This window comes from Nannobrachium achirus (assembly GCF_963921795.1).
Source record: "Nannobrachium achirus genome assembly, chromosome: 19".
NCBI lineage: Eukaryota > Metazoa > Chordata > Actinopteri > Myctophiformes > Myctophidae > Nannobrachium > Nannobrachium achirus.
Window position 1 is genome coordinate 26,156,148 of NC_137826.1, and position 18,291 is coordinate 26,174,438.

The 18,291-nt window shown below is 41.3% G+C and overlaps 1 protein-coding gene across 1 annotated transcript; it reads left to right on the plus strand.

Annotated features, from left to right (window-relative positions):
- Positions 1 to 875: 875 nt before the first annotated feature.
- Positions 876 to 16,893, plus strand: LOC308305018 (uncharacterized protein). Its single transcript, XM_080749657.1, has 11 exons — positions 876 to 1,260; positions 2,972 to 3,092; positions 5,656 to 5,763; positions 6,704 to 6,740; positions 6,866 to 8,679; positions 8,800 to 8,830; positions 9,117 to 10,903; positions 11,016 to 11,064; positions 11,215 to 13,001; positions 13,697 to 13,733; positions 14,791 to 16,893. Exons 1-11 carry the CDS (start codon positions 1,145 to 1,147, stop codon positions 16,320 to 16,322), a joined length of 7,419 nt encoding a protein of 2,472 aa, XP_080605783.1. The 5' UTR covers positions 876 to 1,144; the 3' UTR covers positions 16,323 to 16,893.
- Positions 16,894 to 18,291: the final 1,398 nt, after the last annotated feature.

An 18,291-nucleotide genomic window follows, 5' to 3' on the forward strand; every position in this document is an offset into this window, starting at 1 on the left:
TTGGAACTGCTTCAGACTGCTGTGGTTATGCTCCAGCCGCCTCCATCTCAAATTATAATGGCAAGCTGAAATTCAACTGGGGAGCATAACTCAATGGTGGTAAATAAAAAAAGAATTCGACATTAGACGAGTAGAAAATTAAATCTGGAAAACAAATGGAATTTTCCATCGTAAGCCCAACAGGGGTCATGCTGAGAAATAGTTTTTGAAAGCTGGTTTAAGAAATTGTGTTCCCTGAGTTCAGGCTGCACAGTAAACATTTACCCTGGAGTGCATTTAATTCAGTATACAAATGCACCATTTGTTACTGGGAATTTACTGTGTAACTTCCATGGTAAAAATACACAAGTTCAAGTCTGATATAATTAACCTACTTTATGAATTGAGTACGGTTGTAATAAAGCTTATGCACACAGTTAACATAAGCATAAGCTGTGGAGAGGTTTTGTGCCAAGGACCCTTAACATGAGAAGAGATCTCTTTGCTACTGTGAATGTGAAAATTAATAACACATTTTTACTCAATTTGCTTGAACACCCACAAGGACCCCTGGGTGTCCCCTGACCCTACTTTGAGAATGAACCACTTGGCTAACTGTGTGTGTGTGTGTGTGTGTGTGTGTGTGTGTGTGTGTGTGTGTGTGTGTGTGTGTGTGTGAGAGAGAGAGAGAGAGGCCAGAATTGTACAATTGTGTCAATTTCCAGAAAATGTGGGTAATAAACTGTCTTTGTAGCTTTGACAGGCTCAGCAGAAGGAAGGAAGCAGCTCTAGTCTACAGCATGGTCAACGTTTGCCTCACTACGCCCTCTGCTGGCCAAGTAATTCACGGCACATCTTAGTTCCTGGTTTATGTCGTTGCACGCTTTTTTCTGGCACATCACGCAGCATCAACTTTTGAAAGAAAGGAAATGAGTTGGTTTCTCGGCTCATAGGGCGAATTTCGACTGGTTTTAGAAAGGTCCACGTGTCGATCCTGGTGTTATTTTTTAACTGTAGAACGAGGCGTCATGCTGTGGTAGCAGCACGCAGTAGAATAGACACACAGGGTTTGCAGTGGGCTAGCAGAAAGCAAGCTTGCAGCCGCAAGTTAGCCTACTAGCGTGCTAGCTACTAAGCTAGCCAGCTAGCTGGGTTAGGAAGGTACATGCAGTCCAAAATGACTGACTGCTGTGCCGCAACGAACTGTGGATTTCGCAGAGAGGAGTCCTCATCATCCGACAACGCTACTCCTCTCTTCCCATTCCCCGTAGACCCAGAAAGGTATGGAGTTTTGTGTTGGATGGTGTGGTTTATAAATGAGCCTGCACGGGGTGTGCAGGGGCAGAACATCCACCATTAGCAGGAGCCTAGCAGGCAGCACGTTAGCTACCACCACAGTGACAACTCTTGAAAATGGCGCAGACTATTCCTGAAAGAAAAGTCACTCTTGTTGTTTTTCACTGTTTGCTCGGCGCTCATGAATGATTATTGGTCAAATGGTATCTTTGCACATAACCATACAGACACTTTATATAAATCACAGTCGAACACTTTATGTAATTAAAATCCCCATCAATATAGTGACACCCACTGTGGTTGAATGTTGTTTTAGTTCATTGACTGATAACCAGTGGTGTAAAGTACATTTTACTTGAGTACATTTCTTTAGGAATTTGTACTTTACTTGAGTATTTCCAATACTTTTACTTCTACTCCACTACATCTCGGATCCAAATATTGTACTCCACTACATTTATTGAGCTTGTAGATCTGCTATTTTCAAAAGATTTTCATATATTTGAAAACTTGGAAATGGGACATAGACATAGTACATACATAACTAGTACTTTTACTTTTGGTACTAAGTACATTTTGATGCCAATACTTTTGTACTTTTACTCAAGTAAAAGTGAATTTCTGACTTTTGCTTGTAACGGAGTACTTCTACATTGCAGAATTTTACTGAAGTACAACATTTGAGTACTTTTTCCACCACTGGTTTTAGTCCATTGATTGATAACCTGGGGTAGGCAAAGGAAACCAAGATCCCAGCCAGGCCAGCTATAATTTTGCTAGCGTCATGTAGGCCATGTTAGGTTCACTTTAATCTGCGCAGTCCAAGGTGGATTGTTGAAATTGTACCTTTACCAGGTCAAATTAGTCTTATCATTGTTTTGAATGAAGGCTACAATAAAAAAGTTCCTATCCGGGAATTACTGTATGGCGCCCCCTATTGAGCTGTCACCTCATTACGTGTGTTCATTTTGTGACAGAATTGGAACATTTGAAGGGCTATATATAATATTCACTTAAAATATATATTGAATACAGAACTCATAGGTTACACTATCATGTAAATGTAAAACATTGCCTATAAGTATTAGAAATGAATAGTGTAATTCATTTTGTAATCATCCACATCACTTTATTTTTAATTGAATTTCTTTGAATTGTCATAGAAGTACTTTTCTTGTGCTGTTAATACCACCAAAATAGGCTACACTGCACAGATACCTGCAATTTTTAAGAGATGGAAATGTATTGGCAAATGCAGCCACAGTATTAAATGTAACCAGTTTAAGGGCACAATGACGATGCATACTCTACTTTTAGAGCCAAGTTTAATTCCGTTCGGTTCGGGTGTCACAACATCTTGGCAGCACCGAACAGCCAACTTAATGACGGTACCAACTACTCGCCGAACCGATTTAAACTCTGCTCTAAAGTGGAGTATGCATCGGCCCAAAGTCCTTCCTGACCCTGTATTGAGTGCATCCTCTACTGGAGTTATTTTAATCGGTACAATGAAACTTTGTTTTACCCATTAAACATGGCCTACAAAATACTCCTGTTGCAGGGAAAATAAAAATGTTTTATTGTGTGGGAGAAGTAGTCTAATCTAATGCAATGATGTAATTGTTCATTTGTGTGCAACAACAATGCTGCTTGTCATTAAATAACGTCTATCCTTTCTTAACCTTTAATTTCACAGATGTAAACAATGGCTGAGCAACTGTCATCGCCAGGACTTGGTATCAACACCCCCCGAACAGTTGCATGAGCTCTACAGACTGTGTGCAAAACACTTTGAGCCCTCATTGATTTCCCATCAGGTAAGTTATAGTTGATTGACCTCAGGGAAGAGCAAATGCTACAGCAGAGTAGGGTTATAACGATGTGAATGAATGACTCGTCTACTTATGCCTCCCGACACCTCGACTCGCAAAATACTAAGTCAATCTATTTATTTATTTATTTCGCCTAAAAACCACAATGTTGCAAAGCCAAAATGTTTCCAAAAGCATTTTTGTTAAAGTAACCGTGTTTTCTTTCTTGACACCTGTGTGGCTCATCTCATTTAAACACCAGCTGTCCGATTTTCTCTGAAACAACGAAGCAACGTAAAATGGTCTGTAAAAACACAGAAGCATCAGGTGCTATTCTAATAGGTTTCACTTGAGTTTTTTTATTTTTTTATTTGATGGGAATGTGTATACAGGGAAGATAGATTGGCCATTTTATCAATTGAATAACTTTGGATTAGCCTACTTCGTGGAAGCGCAAAGCTTGTGCGTTGATTATCATACAGAAATGACAGACTTACATTTTTTCCCTAATCATTCTAGCAATTTTTTTGATCATTAGTTAAAGCAAATAATAATGCTGTGTGTGCATTGCACTACCGCTTGCTGCAGGCGGCAGTCTTTATTAAAAAAAAAAACAATTCGCCAACATAGTCTAAATACAGATAACCTTGTGCCCACCCTGCAGTGCAATAGTTATCTTTGAGTCCTCAATAAAATGTGTTTGAGTGCTGTGAGCTTGTAGATCGTCTATTTTCAAAATGTTTGCCTATTTCTTATATTTATTTTACAATTTGGCTAATGTTTGAACTTAGAACTAGGATTTCTAAATACACTAGGCTACAGACACCCATTTAATTATATTTATATCACTGGGACCCCAATTTATATTAAATGTTAAAATACTAGTCTACAAATGGAACAGGTCCATTTGGTTCCATTTATTCACTGAGTTACAGACCCATACAGTTTCCAAAAGATTCCCTTTTACTTTGCTTATTAGCAATATAAAATATATTCAGCAAAATGTCAGTAATGGTATTGTCTGCCTCTCATTATTGTCAAGGAAGAAAGTACCGTATGTCGCTGCCTTGCTTAAGTTTCATCAAGGCAAAAAAAAAAAGCACCCTAAGACACACACCAAAAGTTTCACTTCACATGTGTGCGGGGGACAGAGGAGGGGGAGCCACCGTTGCACAGAAATCACTTTCACTTTCAGCTTACGACAAACGGCAGCTTTTAATCAGTGCACAAGGATTTAAGGACATTATTACATTGCTTAGTCAATTATGAAGGGATTTCTACAATTAAAACGTCTCCATATTGCTTGGGAAGTCTACTTTGCAGAAAATCGCGGCCCGCGGCTTTTGCTATTCGCTAATCTTTTTCTTTTACCACGATGCGGTAAATTATTTTAACATGGACTATGGAGGACCATGACGTGAATGCGTCTCTGGGCGACGTGAACGCGTATTTGAAGCGGGACGCGCACGTAATGACGTCACTGCTTTTATGTGTTCATGTGTTGTTGAAGACATTGTAACACCATAGTAGCCGTCTGTTGGTGTCAGCTCTCGGGTACAGTTACTTTTTTATCCCACCTTCCAACCGACTGATCTCACGACTTCATTCGACTGCCAGTCTGTAGTAGTCTGTTTGGTGGGGAGCTACCTTAAAGCTAAGCAGATGAGTTTCCTACCCGACACTCTCCCTGAGCTGTCATCCGAGACACTGGAGTGAAGTCGTATTAGAATTACTAGGGCAGTGGTCCTCACACTTTGGAATTTGAAAGTCTCCCTTTAACAAAATGGTTCCATTTGTACACGGTCAAAGTTACAGACTTGTAAGGGTCAATTTAGACCCCCATAAAGGAACTAGAGAGTCCCTGAAATCCACTTTGAGAACCACTGTACTAGGGGACCCTTACTCTTCTCCTCACCCGTCCGATCTCTAAACTGGGTAGATACCCATATGCAGCCTTATATATGCCTTGATATTATGATGTCAAACTTTGCCCCTCTCTGATTGGCTACAGTTATAGACAGCCCGTGATTGCCTACGGGCGTAAACACAGACAGACACCGGATACTGTTTCTGGAATTCATAGATGGATAGAAGATAGATTGCAGCTACAAAAATCGAATCACGTGATGCACAGCTTTAGCTTTGATGGACAAACAAAATGCACCCAGTGTGATGGTATATTTAAATAGTCTGAATTAAGTATCTAAAGCCAATAATTTGACTGATAAGCTACGCTTATCCTTTTCTGCTGCTGTGGCAACATTAGCTGTAAACAAAACACATCTAAATGTCCCCTATTCCACAAGTTCCACTGTTATTTTGTTGTGCAATTTTAAATGAGTTGGAGCTCATCTAGCTAGCTACCCTGGTAACCTCAGCAACAGCAGCCTGATGATGGGAGGCCAGGGGTAGATCAGTTTTACTTCCTGCCTGGTGGTTACAGCTTATCGAATCAGCAGCTCAATACGTTTTAAGATGTGGCAGAGGTGTGCTTGTAGACAAAGGCTAAAACCAAATAAACGTACTTCATCATAATCAATGTATAACTATTTAACAATTTGTGTTTCAGAGTGCTTCCAGCTGTGACTTGAAGGAAGATGCCATTCCAACAATATTTGACTTCGCACCACCTGCAAACAATCCATCAACTTGCAACAGGAAACGAGCAAAACATCCTGTAAGTATTTCGTTTCATAATATTCGTCGCTTGGTTTGACTGTTGTTCATACTTCATATCATTCAACACAGAAGCAGAAATTAAATAAAATAGAAAAGATTGCCTCCTCTAATTCAGTGGTTCTCAAAGTGGTGTACGGGGACCCCCAGGGGTCCTTGAGGGGGCTCCAGGGTGTCCCCAGCTAAATTATTGATAGTTAGGAACCAAATGGACACATATGTGTCTGTAACTCAGAGAACGTACAAATAGAACTGGCGGGTCCATTCGGTTCCATTTGTATTCACAGAATTAAATTAACACTTGTGATGCTACAGTGTTAGATTGGGGGTCCCAGAGATCAAAATGGTATCAAGTGGTGGTCCGTGACCCTATTGCAAATCAAAACGGGGGAGCTTGAAACTAAAAAGGATGATAATCTCTGCTTTACCCGTACAAATCTTCTTATATGGGTGTCCCTGGTGTATCTTTTCAAATGGGGATCTGTGGGCTATTATGGGTCAATTTGGGGATCCTTGACATGAAAAGGTTTGAGAAGCATTGCTCTAAGGAATCATAGAACATTGCCTCTGATCTAAGATTTTGCGCCGTACGACTAGTGAAGCTTCCTTCTAGTGGCGACTATAATGGTTCTGTTGCAGGCTAGATCCATCACACCATGGCTCCTAAAGGATTTTTTGTTAATTTTCCTCCATATTTGCTCCCTTTGCTCTGTTTTGCTCTTCAGTGAACCTGTCAAAATGTTGTATTGTAGCTGATCAAATGCATCATAGTTCATCAAACATGTCCCCTATTGAACAAAATGATATACCCTGAATATACATCTATTATTATGTCTTTCTAAAGTTTTACAGGGTGAAAGCATGGACAGTTGACTTTACCTACAGTAGTGTGCCCTACCTGAATAACGTTTTGAATGACAATTATTCTTTTGTTTACTCAGACGGAAGAGGAACCTTCAGCCGTGAAGAAAACTAAAGGTACATTTGTTTTATCGCCAGACCAAAACATGAGGATTAATAACTGAAAACGTCTTGCCTGTTCTGAACATTTCTTTGTACTTAATATATATGTGTGTATAATATCATTTCATTTTTCTAATCAGAAAGTACAGAAACCCCTGCTGGGACTGAGGAAGCAAATGAAGTGTCTGGAGAGAACAGCATGAATTATGAATCCCAACAAGATGACCAGGTGCCCGAGGATGTAGCCACCACCAAAGCAAAGGAGATCCTTAAAGTCCATTTCAAAGAAACCCTTGCGCTCACTGGATTCAGCATTAATGGTGCAAATAGCAGTGGAGATGAGCAATTGGGAAGTGCACGAGGTCAGCAGATTCTCAATGCGATCTGTGTTGAGAAAATTGACCAGAAGGAAATCCTGCAGTTCAGTGAGGACCTCATGCGAGAAGCAATACAGAACAGCCTACACCAAGCACGATTCTTCTCCATTTTACTCCAAGATGTTACCGTCATAGAGGGGAAGCAGCAAATCCCAGTCTTCGTTAGGTCTGTCACAGTAGACGGGTTCCCCCAAAAACACCTAGTTGGTTTCTTGCCTTGTGATTTAGATTCTGAGGGTCTGTTTTATATGCTCATCTCAGAGTTAAGAAACAAATGGGGCCTGCGAATGGAGCACTGTCGAGGACTCACCTATCTGGTGACAGGCAGCATGTGTCAGAAGATGCGAGACCTGACCTGCAAGATTCTTCAGGAGTTTCCCCAAGTAGTGCTAGCACCCAGCGACCCGTATGCCTTCAACATTTGGATTATTCGCTGCATGCCTGTGGTTTCAATTCAGAAAGTTGCAGATACTGTTGAGGAGGTGGCTGCGCTACTGAGAAGAACGCCAGAGCTCTGCAAGAGATTGGAGGGAAAGATCCAGATGACATATGGGCATATGAAAGGTGAAGCAGACAGAGTCAAGGAGGCTAGCCGTGGTAGGTGGGAGCACGGCACGGATGCTTTTCAGACCATGTTGGAGATTCTTGAACCATTCCTGAACTGCATCAATGAGATGATCTCAAAGGTGGACGAAGACACTGCTGAACAGATGGCACGGCTGAAGCCCATTCTGAAGAATTTCAATTTCATCATCACCCTTGTTGTTCTGAAGAACACCCTCTGTTGTGTGAGCATTCTAAATTCCAGTCTCAAGGGAGTCATCAGCATCAGCAGCACCTTGCAGTACACAATTTCCAATGCCTTAAAGCTGGTAAACAAATATCAGCAGGAGATTTCAATCCTCCACAGGAAGTGGTACTCGGATGCAGTGTGCCGAGCAAGGAAGCTGGGAGTTGAGGTCATTAAGCCAGAGATCCTATTGGAGACAGACGAAGAAACCAAGGATGAAACACCAATGGAGGACTTGTACAAAGAAACCCTGACCAGGCCCATCCTGCAGTATCTTGTAGCAGAGGTAAAGAGAGTCTTCAGTACTGAAATGGGGAGAATTCTTCGATGGCTCTCACTGGTGCCTTCCTACATGGCCGACCACAATTTCAGCATTCGACGGGATAAAGTGGCAGACGCTAATTTGAACAACCTCGCCAGGCCTGACACGTTTTATGAAGAGCTTGGCTGTTGGGAAGTGAAGTGGAGGCATGCTAGCAAACGCAGGATTCTGCCGACCACTGTGTTTGCTACCCTGAAAATCCCAGACATAGGGTTTTACCCAAATGTGCAGAGTCTGCTGAGAGTGTTGGGCACTGTTCCATGTGTGAATGCAGAGGCAGATGTCTATGGGCAGTACAACATGGTGCTGGAGCGATGTCATTCCTACCTAACAGGCACACCGGAGGACCAGAGGCTGTGTAGCATGGCATATGTCTTTGTAAACCAAGACGTGCACTTCAGTGTTGAGCAAATGGTGGAATCCTATGTGCAAAAGCATCCCGATATATTGCAGTTACTACAAACGGTAAGTAGAATGGAGTGTTAATCCATTGCTTGTCATTGTGTGCAGGGTTTTGGTGTCATGAAAATGAGATATCCCTTTAAGAATGTATTTTAATTTTGAATTATTTTTGTGTGTTTTTAGGGTGATGGCAAAGACGAGAAACATGCCAAAGGTGAGCTTTTATTTATACATACGTATGTTTAATTCTTCATTAATTCCAATTTGTTTTATTTTTCCACAAATATTCAAACCAATTAATTTAAATACAATTACCATAATATGGTCATTTCTTTCATAAATACTGAACTTATTATTTTCACTCCTGTAAGAATAAGGAAGCACATGGCAGCCCTTTATTTAAGTTACCCAAGACATCATACTCTGGCTTTTTAACGCAAAATTATTCGTTTGTAACTTTGGAATCTTGGCTGATAAACATTCTCACATCTTCTTTTCAGCACTCCCCTTAGACAATGACGGGATCAATACTGAAAGGGACAATGAAGAGCAAGAAGAAGTGCAACTCATGACCCTTGAAATGGAGACTGAGAAACTTGTGGAGATGAAGTGTGCAGAGACTGACAGAGAATCTCTCAAATCTGCCTTGCAGATTGCGGTCAGTGCTGCAAGTAGCCACCACAGCAGGAAAGCTGGTGAGGTCTCTGCCGAACAAGATGGTGAAGTTGAATATGTGTCCAAGTCTGAGATGAAAGAGGTTCTCACCGTTTGCGAGGGCGCAGTCAGGGAAGGAATTCTTATGGAAGTGGGGAATTCATTCTTCTCCTTGTTCATTGACAGTGTCGTGAAGTTTGGGGAAAAAGATTATCTTCCCCTATTCCTTAGGTTTGTTGACAGTTTTGATGTCATGAGATTAGAGCTGATGGGATTCCTTGACTCGGATCTTGACATTGAAGACATGCAACGGCGCCTGTTAGAAATAGTTACTGAAGAGTGGCGTCTCGATTTCAAGTACTGTAGAGGTCAAGCCTACTTAGGCTCTGGTGATGTCTATTACAAGCTAAAAGCTTTTGCCTGCAAAATCCAGGAGACCTACCCCCTTGCTATATGCACCCACTGCTCTTGCTATTCCTTCAACACATGGTGGTCAAAATCCATGCCTGTGTCACCAATCAAAAGGGCTCTGGATACTTTTGAGGAGGTATTAATGTTTTTTGGCAACAGTGCCCTTCTTGAAAAGCAGTTGGACCATGTCATTGCTTTTGGTCTCAGAGAGAGCTTCGAGAGAATCGAAGAATTGCAAGGAAAGTTCTGCAGTCATTGGCAGGAAAAGCACGATTCTTACGAGGTGTTTGTGCAGATGCTAGAGCCCTTGGTTGAATGTCTTGAGAAAATCAAGAGCAATCCACAAAGATGGAAAGCCTTCGTGTCAGAACATGCTAGCACACTTTTGCGCAAGATAATGGATTTTGATTTCATCATTGCCATGGTGATCTTGAAGAACAGTTCCTCGTTCACCCGAGAGTTGAGTGCAGCCCTCCAGAAGGACCATTTCAGTTCTGCCTCGCAACTTAGCCAAATCAGTGGTGTTGTGGCCACACTTAACCGAGTGAAAACGAATATGAAGGTGTTTCACCAGAACTGGTATGATGAAGCTTGTGCTATTTCACAGAGTCTAAGAGTGCAAATCGAACTGCCTGAAAACTCCTCTTTGCAAATGGATAACATGATGAAGCCAGTCGGTTATTACAAAGATGCATTGAGTGTGCCTCTTATGGATAACCTGATCAATTCAGTGAAGGATCAATTTTCAGATGACCACAAGGAAGCTCTGAACTTCCTCTCCTTGGTTCCATGCTCTGTAACTGTAAGTTACATGTTTGAGAGCCTGAAGTCAAAGCCTCCTCTCTACACCAGTGATCTTCCTGATCCTGATAACTTTTCCACAGAGCTGAGCTGCTGGAGAGTAACATGGAAGACCAAAGTTGCATCTGTAACTATCCCAGATACGATATTCCACACACTGCGTCTGCCACTCATGCAGTACTTTGGGAACATCAATGCTCTACTGAGGATCATGTCCGTTTTACCCAGTACAGCCCTCGAGGATTGTGGGGGAGTTATGCGGCACAAGTTGTTCCAAGAGTACTTGAGGAACACCAGCCCCAAAGACAGGACCCCATGCCTGGCTATGCTGCAGGTGAGCACTGACTTCAACAGAGACCTTGACCGGATGGTGAGTCAGTGCCTGAAGATCACCCCTCAAGCCTTGGAGGGCATCTGCTTGGTAAATATTGTTTATTTAGCTTTGCCTACATATTGTGCTGCATTACGTTTGTGTCTTTTAATCACATTAAATGATTTGATGATTTATTATTGTCTCTGATATGTATTTTCAGGACAAGGAAACCAAAAGTCTCATGAAGAACTCTGAGAATAATATGGAAGGTATGATTGTTTCACTTAAGTTGAACAGTTCTCATTTGTGACTAAAATGAAATTGGTAGTTATACAGAGCATAGTGTAGTTCATTATATTTTCTTGAGGCTACATTGAGTAATTCTGGTGTCTTGATTTGTTTTTCTGGATTTTCTTTAGTTGATCACATCAAAGACGAGATAGAAGAACTCGTGATCATTCAAGAGGTCGAGGACATCAAACCACCAGATGAGAACAGCCACAGAGGAGATATTCTCCCAAGTTTGGAGACCGTTTTCAGACTAGCTGCATCACTGGGGAAGAAGAATAGCAGTCTGTCTGAAATCTCTAAAGAAGACCAAGAAACGTTCATCCAGGAGGAGCTCGGTAACTGTCAGTGGATTGGATGTGATGGAAAATCCACAACTGCCATAGTTGAGGAAGAAATGATGAAAATGCTCATGAAGGCAATCAGAGATGTCATACTCCAGGAAATACAGGAGTCACCGTTCTTCTCTCTTATTACAGATAAACCTGTTACAGTTGCTGACAAGACCTTTCTACCTGCATTTGTCAGGTATGTGGGTGATTCAGCTCCAAAAGTGGAGCTTATTGGTTTCTTACCATTTGATGAAACCTGTGAAAGTGATGGGCAAGCAAAGAGTCTCGCCAAAATCCTCATCGAAGACTGGGGCTTGCCAATGTCCCAGTGTCGTGGCCAAGCATTCATGTACTTGGGAGCCGGCTGCCAAAGTCTGAAGAAAATGTCTTTGAATTTCCTTAAGCAGTATCCTCTGTCTGTTGTTACACCTAGTGAGTCCTGTGGCCTTGCCTCTTGGCTGGTTGGAAATGTGCCTTGTCCTTCTGTAACAAAGATGCTAGATATTGTTGAGGATTTGCTACTGTTCTTTGACCACTCTCCAGATTTGGAGGAACAGTTGGCACAGGCTGTTGATGGGCTGTTGAATACACCCAGAGAAGCCCTGGACGAGATGCCAGAAACTTGCTGTTCGAGGTGGAAGAAGAGGGAGGATTTCTTTGATATCCTTCTTGACACATTGGAGGGAATCCTGAGCTGCTTGGAATCTGTCAGCTCCAGTGCCACAGGTGCCAAGTCTTTGCATGCGCAAGTTCTCTCTTCCGCTCTGAGAAGTGTGGACTTCATAGTCACCCTTGTGATCTTGAAGAATGCTTGTGGCCCTCTCCGTAACTGCAGCACTGTCTTCCGTTGTGGCAACCCTGCTGACATTATCTGTGAGGTGGAGAAAATCCCTGCTATCATGGAGACGTTGGACAAAATGCTGGAGAACATAGGTACTGTGCATGCCCCTTGGTTTGAGCAGGCCTATCAACTTGCTACTAAAGTGGCTCCTGAACAAGTGTGCTTTCCAGAGGAAGCCAACAGCTACGAGTCCCCTGAGATATACTACAGAGAAAATCTAAGTGTTCCTCTGCTCAGAAGTCTCATCGAAGAAATGAAGTACAGCTTCTCAGACAGCCACTTGAAAGCTCTATCTGTCCTGTCTTTGCTGCCGTCATGTAATCCCCAGACCATTATCCCAGAGTCCACAAACAAGCCCTACAGTCTTTACCTGACAGATCTTCCTGACCCTGAAATCGTGGAGCAGGAAATCAATGACTGGGCCACTGTCTGGAGAGAGAAGTACCAGGATGTTGCGCCTCCCACATCCATCTCTGAAACGATACTTCACCCTGAGTCAGAGAGCCACCCCACCGTTGCCTTTCTGCTCAGACTGGTGGCCGTCTTGCCTAGTGTCAGCATAGAGTGTGACTTGATGAAGACGACACTGAATTCAATGAGGGATCTTTTAGGGAGCACCGTCAGCAAGGGAAGCAAAACGGACTGTGTGATGCTCCTCACTCATCAGCCGACTCTGCAGGGACTAGAAGAGATCGTTGAGAAGTGCATGGAACTTCATCCAGAGAGCAGCCAGTGTCTCTCTCAGGTAAATTCACAGTATCAATTTTACATAATGAAATGTTTTTGCCAGAATTGTACATTTTGTTATAAATTGGTTAACCCATTTAGGCCTAGAATTATTGAATGCTTTAACCAGTGAAAAATAGCAGATACAGGTATATAAGCTCACAGCGAGTGCCGCGCTGCGAGCTTGTAGATCTGCTATTTTTGAAAAATGTGTGCAAATCTTTGAATATATGTATTTTCAAAGCGTTTGTAACTCAAATTTTGCTTCTGGGGGGTCCCTGGAACTAAATATTTTGAGATGCGGGTCTGTGGCCAAATAAATATCATTTTGGGAGTCCTTTCACATGAAAATGTTTGAGAACCACTGATATAGTAGTCTCTCAAGAACAGACTAACTGAGCTCCAGTTAAGTGAAAAGGACCTATACTTTGATGATCGCTAGCCAGATTGCTGACATAGAAACACAGGGTTTTTCAAAAAACCTTAGGATTCAAAAGACACTTATAGAATCCGGTCAAAATTCTAATTTTCAAAAATAGCAGATCTACAAGCTCACAGCGCGGCACTCTGTGCAGCGCTGTGAGCTTGTATATCTGCTATTTTTGAATAGTTAAAGCATAAAATAATGATACACAGTAATGTGTACCCGTTTAATGGAGTTGTTTTTACAGTATTTCATAATCAATTAAATATTTTTATTGTGTTGTGCTTTAGGTGAAGGAGACGTTCCGAGGACTGAAACTGGGCAATGGTAAGTGAAAATGTTATGATTAACACTATTATGTACATTACTCAATGTACAAATTGTGTTAACAACGTAGCATCACTATTCTTGGGGGGGAGCATTTGACAAAAATAGCCAATCTACAAGGTGTGAGCTTGTAGACCAGCTATTTTTGACAAAGATTTGGTTTAGAATGAAACGTTTTTTTTTTTTTTTATATATATATTTTTGATGGTCACAAGGCCTGAACATTATGTGTTTTGTTTGAAAGATTCTTTGACAAATGACATAAACCAATATGTGCATGTGTTGGTGTTTCCCCATAATTTCTAAAATCTTAGCCACATTCAGATGCATGATCTTTACAACGAGCTGTATCCATTCATTATCATCTACATATTCACTTTACACAATAATAAAATGGAGACAGTTTTTCAGTTGTAGGTATGTTGGCTGCATGTGGGGGACCAGGGTCCCCCCATACGATGTTAATGTTGTAATTTCCTCTTGTATATTTGTAGGGGCCACATATATAGGGCTGGGTACCGAAATTCTATACTTTTATGGCACCGACCAAACTGCTTCAACTACTGAAAATGTCCTTGTCATTCAGTACCAAATTTTGATACCCACAGCCTAATTTGTAATCCATTGTATGATGGTATTGTGTGACAAAAACAATGACCTGCAAGCTAACACATAAATCAGTTCTTCTCACTTGGAATGCAGGAAAAACATTGCATTAAGTCATGTTTTTTTACTTCTTGAGGCAGAGCTTGTGTGTGTGTGGTGGTATTGAGAGGCTTGATGAGTGTCCGTCACATACAGGTGTAGAGATACCAAAAGTATGTCTTTGACCATACTTGATTCAATATACAGTATGCTAATAGCCATCACTACCAAGACTTGAGACAGAATTAATTTGACACAATTGAACACGCATTTAAGAGCAGAACATTGCTCCTTGTTCGACTGCTGTACTGAGGACATCACTACTTTGACACATCAAATTAATATTTTTGAACGATACCTAGCCCTATGTAAGATTTAACATATGTTCACTTTGATTAAAAAAACAAATTAGGAGCTGCTGAGGTTGAACCAGTGGAGAGTGAGACGCATGCTTCCGGTGCAGCAGAGCTGTCCACTGATGAAGTGATGGAGGCGAGCAAGGACGCTGTGATCATGGAAGACCCTCAGGAACCAAGAAAAACCATGTCTTTCTATGAACCACACCAGCGTGAAGAAATCCTCAAGGAACTCGGGGACTCTCAGTTCTTCACTATAATAACCGAGCAGGCTGTTGAGGTGGGTGGTGTGCCATATGTCCCCCTGTGTGTCAGGTATCTAAACAAAGGGGACATCCAGTGTGAGGAGACATTGGCTTTCATCCCACTCAATGAAGACCCACTTGTCCTTGCGGACGCTATTGAGGCGGCACTGTCCGAAAAATGGGGCCTCAAGATGGAACGTTGTAGAGGACAGGCCATGTTAAGTGTTGGTGAAATGGGCGCTCAGATGAGGGCTGTATGTTCAGCAATAGCTAAGAAATACCCCCAGGCTATCCAAACCTTTAGCTCTGCCATGTCTCTTAATGTATGGCTGGCCAGGTCGTCCCCTGCAGAAGAGGCAGCCTGTGGTGAGGTTTTGATGGAGAAGATGTTGCTCTGGCTCACTGAGGACCCACAGCGCCAGAACAAACTGGAAGACATGATCATTCATGTGTTCCAGCATGATGAGGGAAAGGGTACCGAGCTGAGGGACAAACTCATCAAAAACTGGGATAAAAGCCATGACATGCATGAAGTCATGGTAGAGCTTTTAGAGGCAGTGATGCTCTGCCTGAATGAGCTTAAGCAGGAAGGGAGTGGCCCAGACAGGCGGCAGGCATCAAAGTTCTTTGATGCAGTCAGAAACTTCGAGTTTATCCTCTCAGCTGTGGTGCTGAAGAGTGTCCTGAGCAGAACCAAGAGGCTAAGTCAGTACCTTCTAGGCAAGCCCCTAGATATTTTGCTTGCAGTAAACACCTTGTCCAGTCTGAAAGAATCCCTCAGTCAATTGAACAGTGATCTTGAAACCCACCACAAGGCATGGTTCAAGGAATCTGTGCAGCTGGCCACTAAACTCCAGGTTCCAATGTTGCACTCGGTGCTTTTAGAGCCCCTATGTGAGTTTTACAAAGAATCAGTGAGCCAGAAGGTTGTAGATTACTCCATTGCAGAAGTCACTGGCCTCTTCACAGAGCAGGTAGTTGATACCTTGAAGTGTTTGGAGATTGTGCCTTTTGCAATGTCCAAAGTTGAAACCAGTGTTGTGGATGGCATTGTGTTCCGCCTGTACAAGGAGGATTTGCCAGACAAAACCTCCCTCCAAACTGAGATGAAGTCCTGGAAGGAGAAATGGCTAGATCCCTTGGCAGGCTATCTGCCGACTACTGTGCTTGACACTCTGAAGACATCGCAGACGAGGAGTTTTAGTAACATTGAGACTCTCCTCAGACTTCTAATCATTATGCCCTTCTTAAGGAAGGAGAGCAACTTCAGGCAGGGGAAAAGAAGCTTGCAGGGATTTCTACAGCAGGAGAAGAGATCCCTAAACCAACTGCATCCTCTCTGATCGATGAAAGTCTTCCATCAAATTTAATCATGAAGCTTTTCAGAGAGTGTCCTAGGCACCATGCTTCTGACCCATTGTATCCTCAGCCCTTTGATTTACTGTATGTCCCAGGTTTTGAGCTCGCCCATTATTTCTCTGTACATTATTGAGCTTAATTGTTTGAGATTTCATGTATTGTTTTCCTGCGAGCAAAGACTTTTCTTTTTCTGTAGTTTGAACAATTGTACTGCCCAATGGGACCAATGTCTTGCCAAAAAGCAATGCTCAACTGAGGGTTATCAATGCTTGTGTGCCTTTATGCAAAACTAAAAATCCACCCCATGTATCACAGTACAGTTTGAAATTGAAATCATGTTTGAAAATGGCACTGTCCCAACAGGCATTTGAAATGAGTTTGTTTTTAGCATTACCAAAAATCATGCGTTTGACTTTTAGATAAATCACTCTCATTGATTCATTGCAAATATTAAATTGCACCACCACTATCTTTTTTTGTTGTTGGCACAAATAGGTTAGTTCCATCATATGTCTTCTGATTTCAGAGGATTCTGTCTCTTTATAGGAATGAATTTGCTGTAAACGTATCTTGAAAAGAATGTTTCCTCGAGAGGAAAACCTTCATATATATTTGTCAAAAAAGTAATAAAAATCTCCAAAAGGATGAATAGGTTTGATCTTTGTTTTCAATACATTGCATGTCAAGTTTTTTATATTTAACCTGCTGATGCAGTACTGTAAGATAACACAAGATGGTGCAGTGAGCCAATGAAACTTCCCTTGGATAACTGTACTATCCAGAGCTCCACAAGGTTTTAGCATTAAGCTGTTAACACATCATTTGTTATTGATCTTTTGAGCCTTTAGAATTTTCAAACATCAAACTTAACTTTTTATTTTTATAATAGTTACTTAATTAGATTTTTCTAATCTAGTTAGAAGGAAATTGAGTAGATACTGTACTTGATTAACTTTGCTGTTATAAATGGCATAACATTAATCAGGACCGAAATACTTTACAAATGACAATGAGGAATTGCCTAGTTTTAAGTTACTCAGAGTGTACTAACACGTGTTTATTAGAAGGAATGATGTAATTTAGATTTAATATATACAAATATTGATTTATATATTTAATATTGATTGATTTATTAATCTGGGAAGTGCACCATAATGGATTTATGGGAAGGGAGAAAGGAAATTGCACAGGAAGGCTCAATACTACACTGTCTGGAAGTGATAGAAATGTACGGTCAGAACTAAAGTACTGAATCGTCATGTCTGTGTACTGCATATGTAGCACATTTTGTGTAGATCTTGCACATCTGATACTTCAAACAAATCAGACTTATGCTATTCCTGTGAAATCTGGCTAATGTTTAATTTCTTCTGAGAAACAGTTATGCATAATTGCTGAAAACCTTCCAGTCAATAATTTGCCAGAAATTCTATTGACCTTCATGGTCATTTACACAACGTAGAGTCCTTGCCACCAAGAAAAGCTGTTGATTCCTATGAATTATAGGTTTACTTATCTGTATTAATGGGAATTCATTTAATTGTAGATTTAGCTGGAAACAAAGTTGAAAAGGACTAGTTAGTACATAAAGACATACACATTTTTCATCAAATCCTTTACATATTCTTGGGCCTATTAGTATTTAGATTTACATAATGAAATTGAGCACCACATTCACCATAATGAGTAGCTTTATACTAGTGCCTGATATTGGTCTTTGTCGCTCAGTTGAAACATACGTAGCTTGTGGACTTGTGCATCTGTTTGAGTTTTATTGTATTTTTTTTGTAGTCAGTATCACTCTGCTGCGAGTTCTTTTATGTATTTATCTTAAAAGCATTTGGTTTTCGCATGACTGAGAAATGTGCTACTTATTGCTAATGTTGAATTTCCATGACAAAATAATTTGGTCTTCACGCTACCATATGGCATAGATAAGAATCATCGCTCAAG

What these genes read in the sequence shown, in the direction of transcription:
- LOC308305018 (XM_080749657.1), top strand. Translation starts at nt 1,145, where the DNA reads ATGCAGTCCAAAATGACTGACTGCTGTGCCGCAACGAACTGTGGATTT. An exon ending in CCTTGGAGGGCATCTGCTTG is followed by an intron (nt 10,904 to 11,015) that starts GTAAATATTGTT and finishes ATGTATTTTCAG; the next exon opens with GACAAGGAAACCAAAAGTCT. An exon ending in GCAGCCAGTGTCTCTCTCAG is followed by an intron (nt 13,002 to 13,696) that starts GTAAATTCACAG and finishes GTTGTGCTTTAG; the next exon opens with GTGAAGGAGACGTTCCGAGG.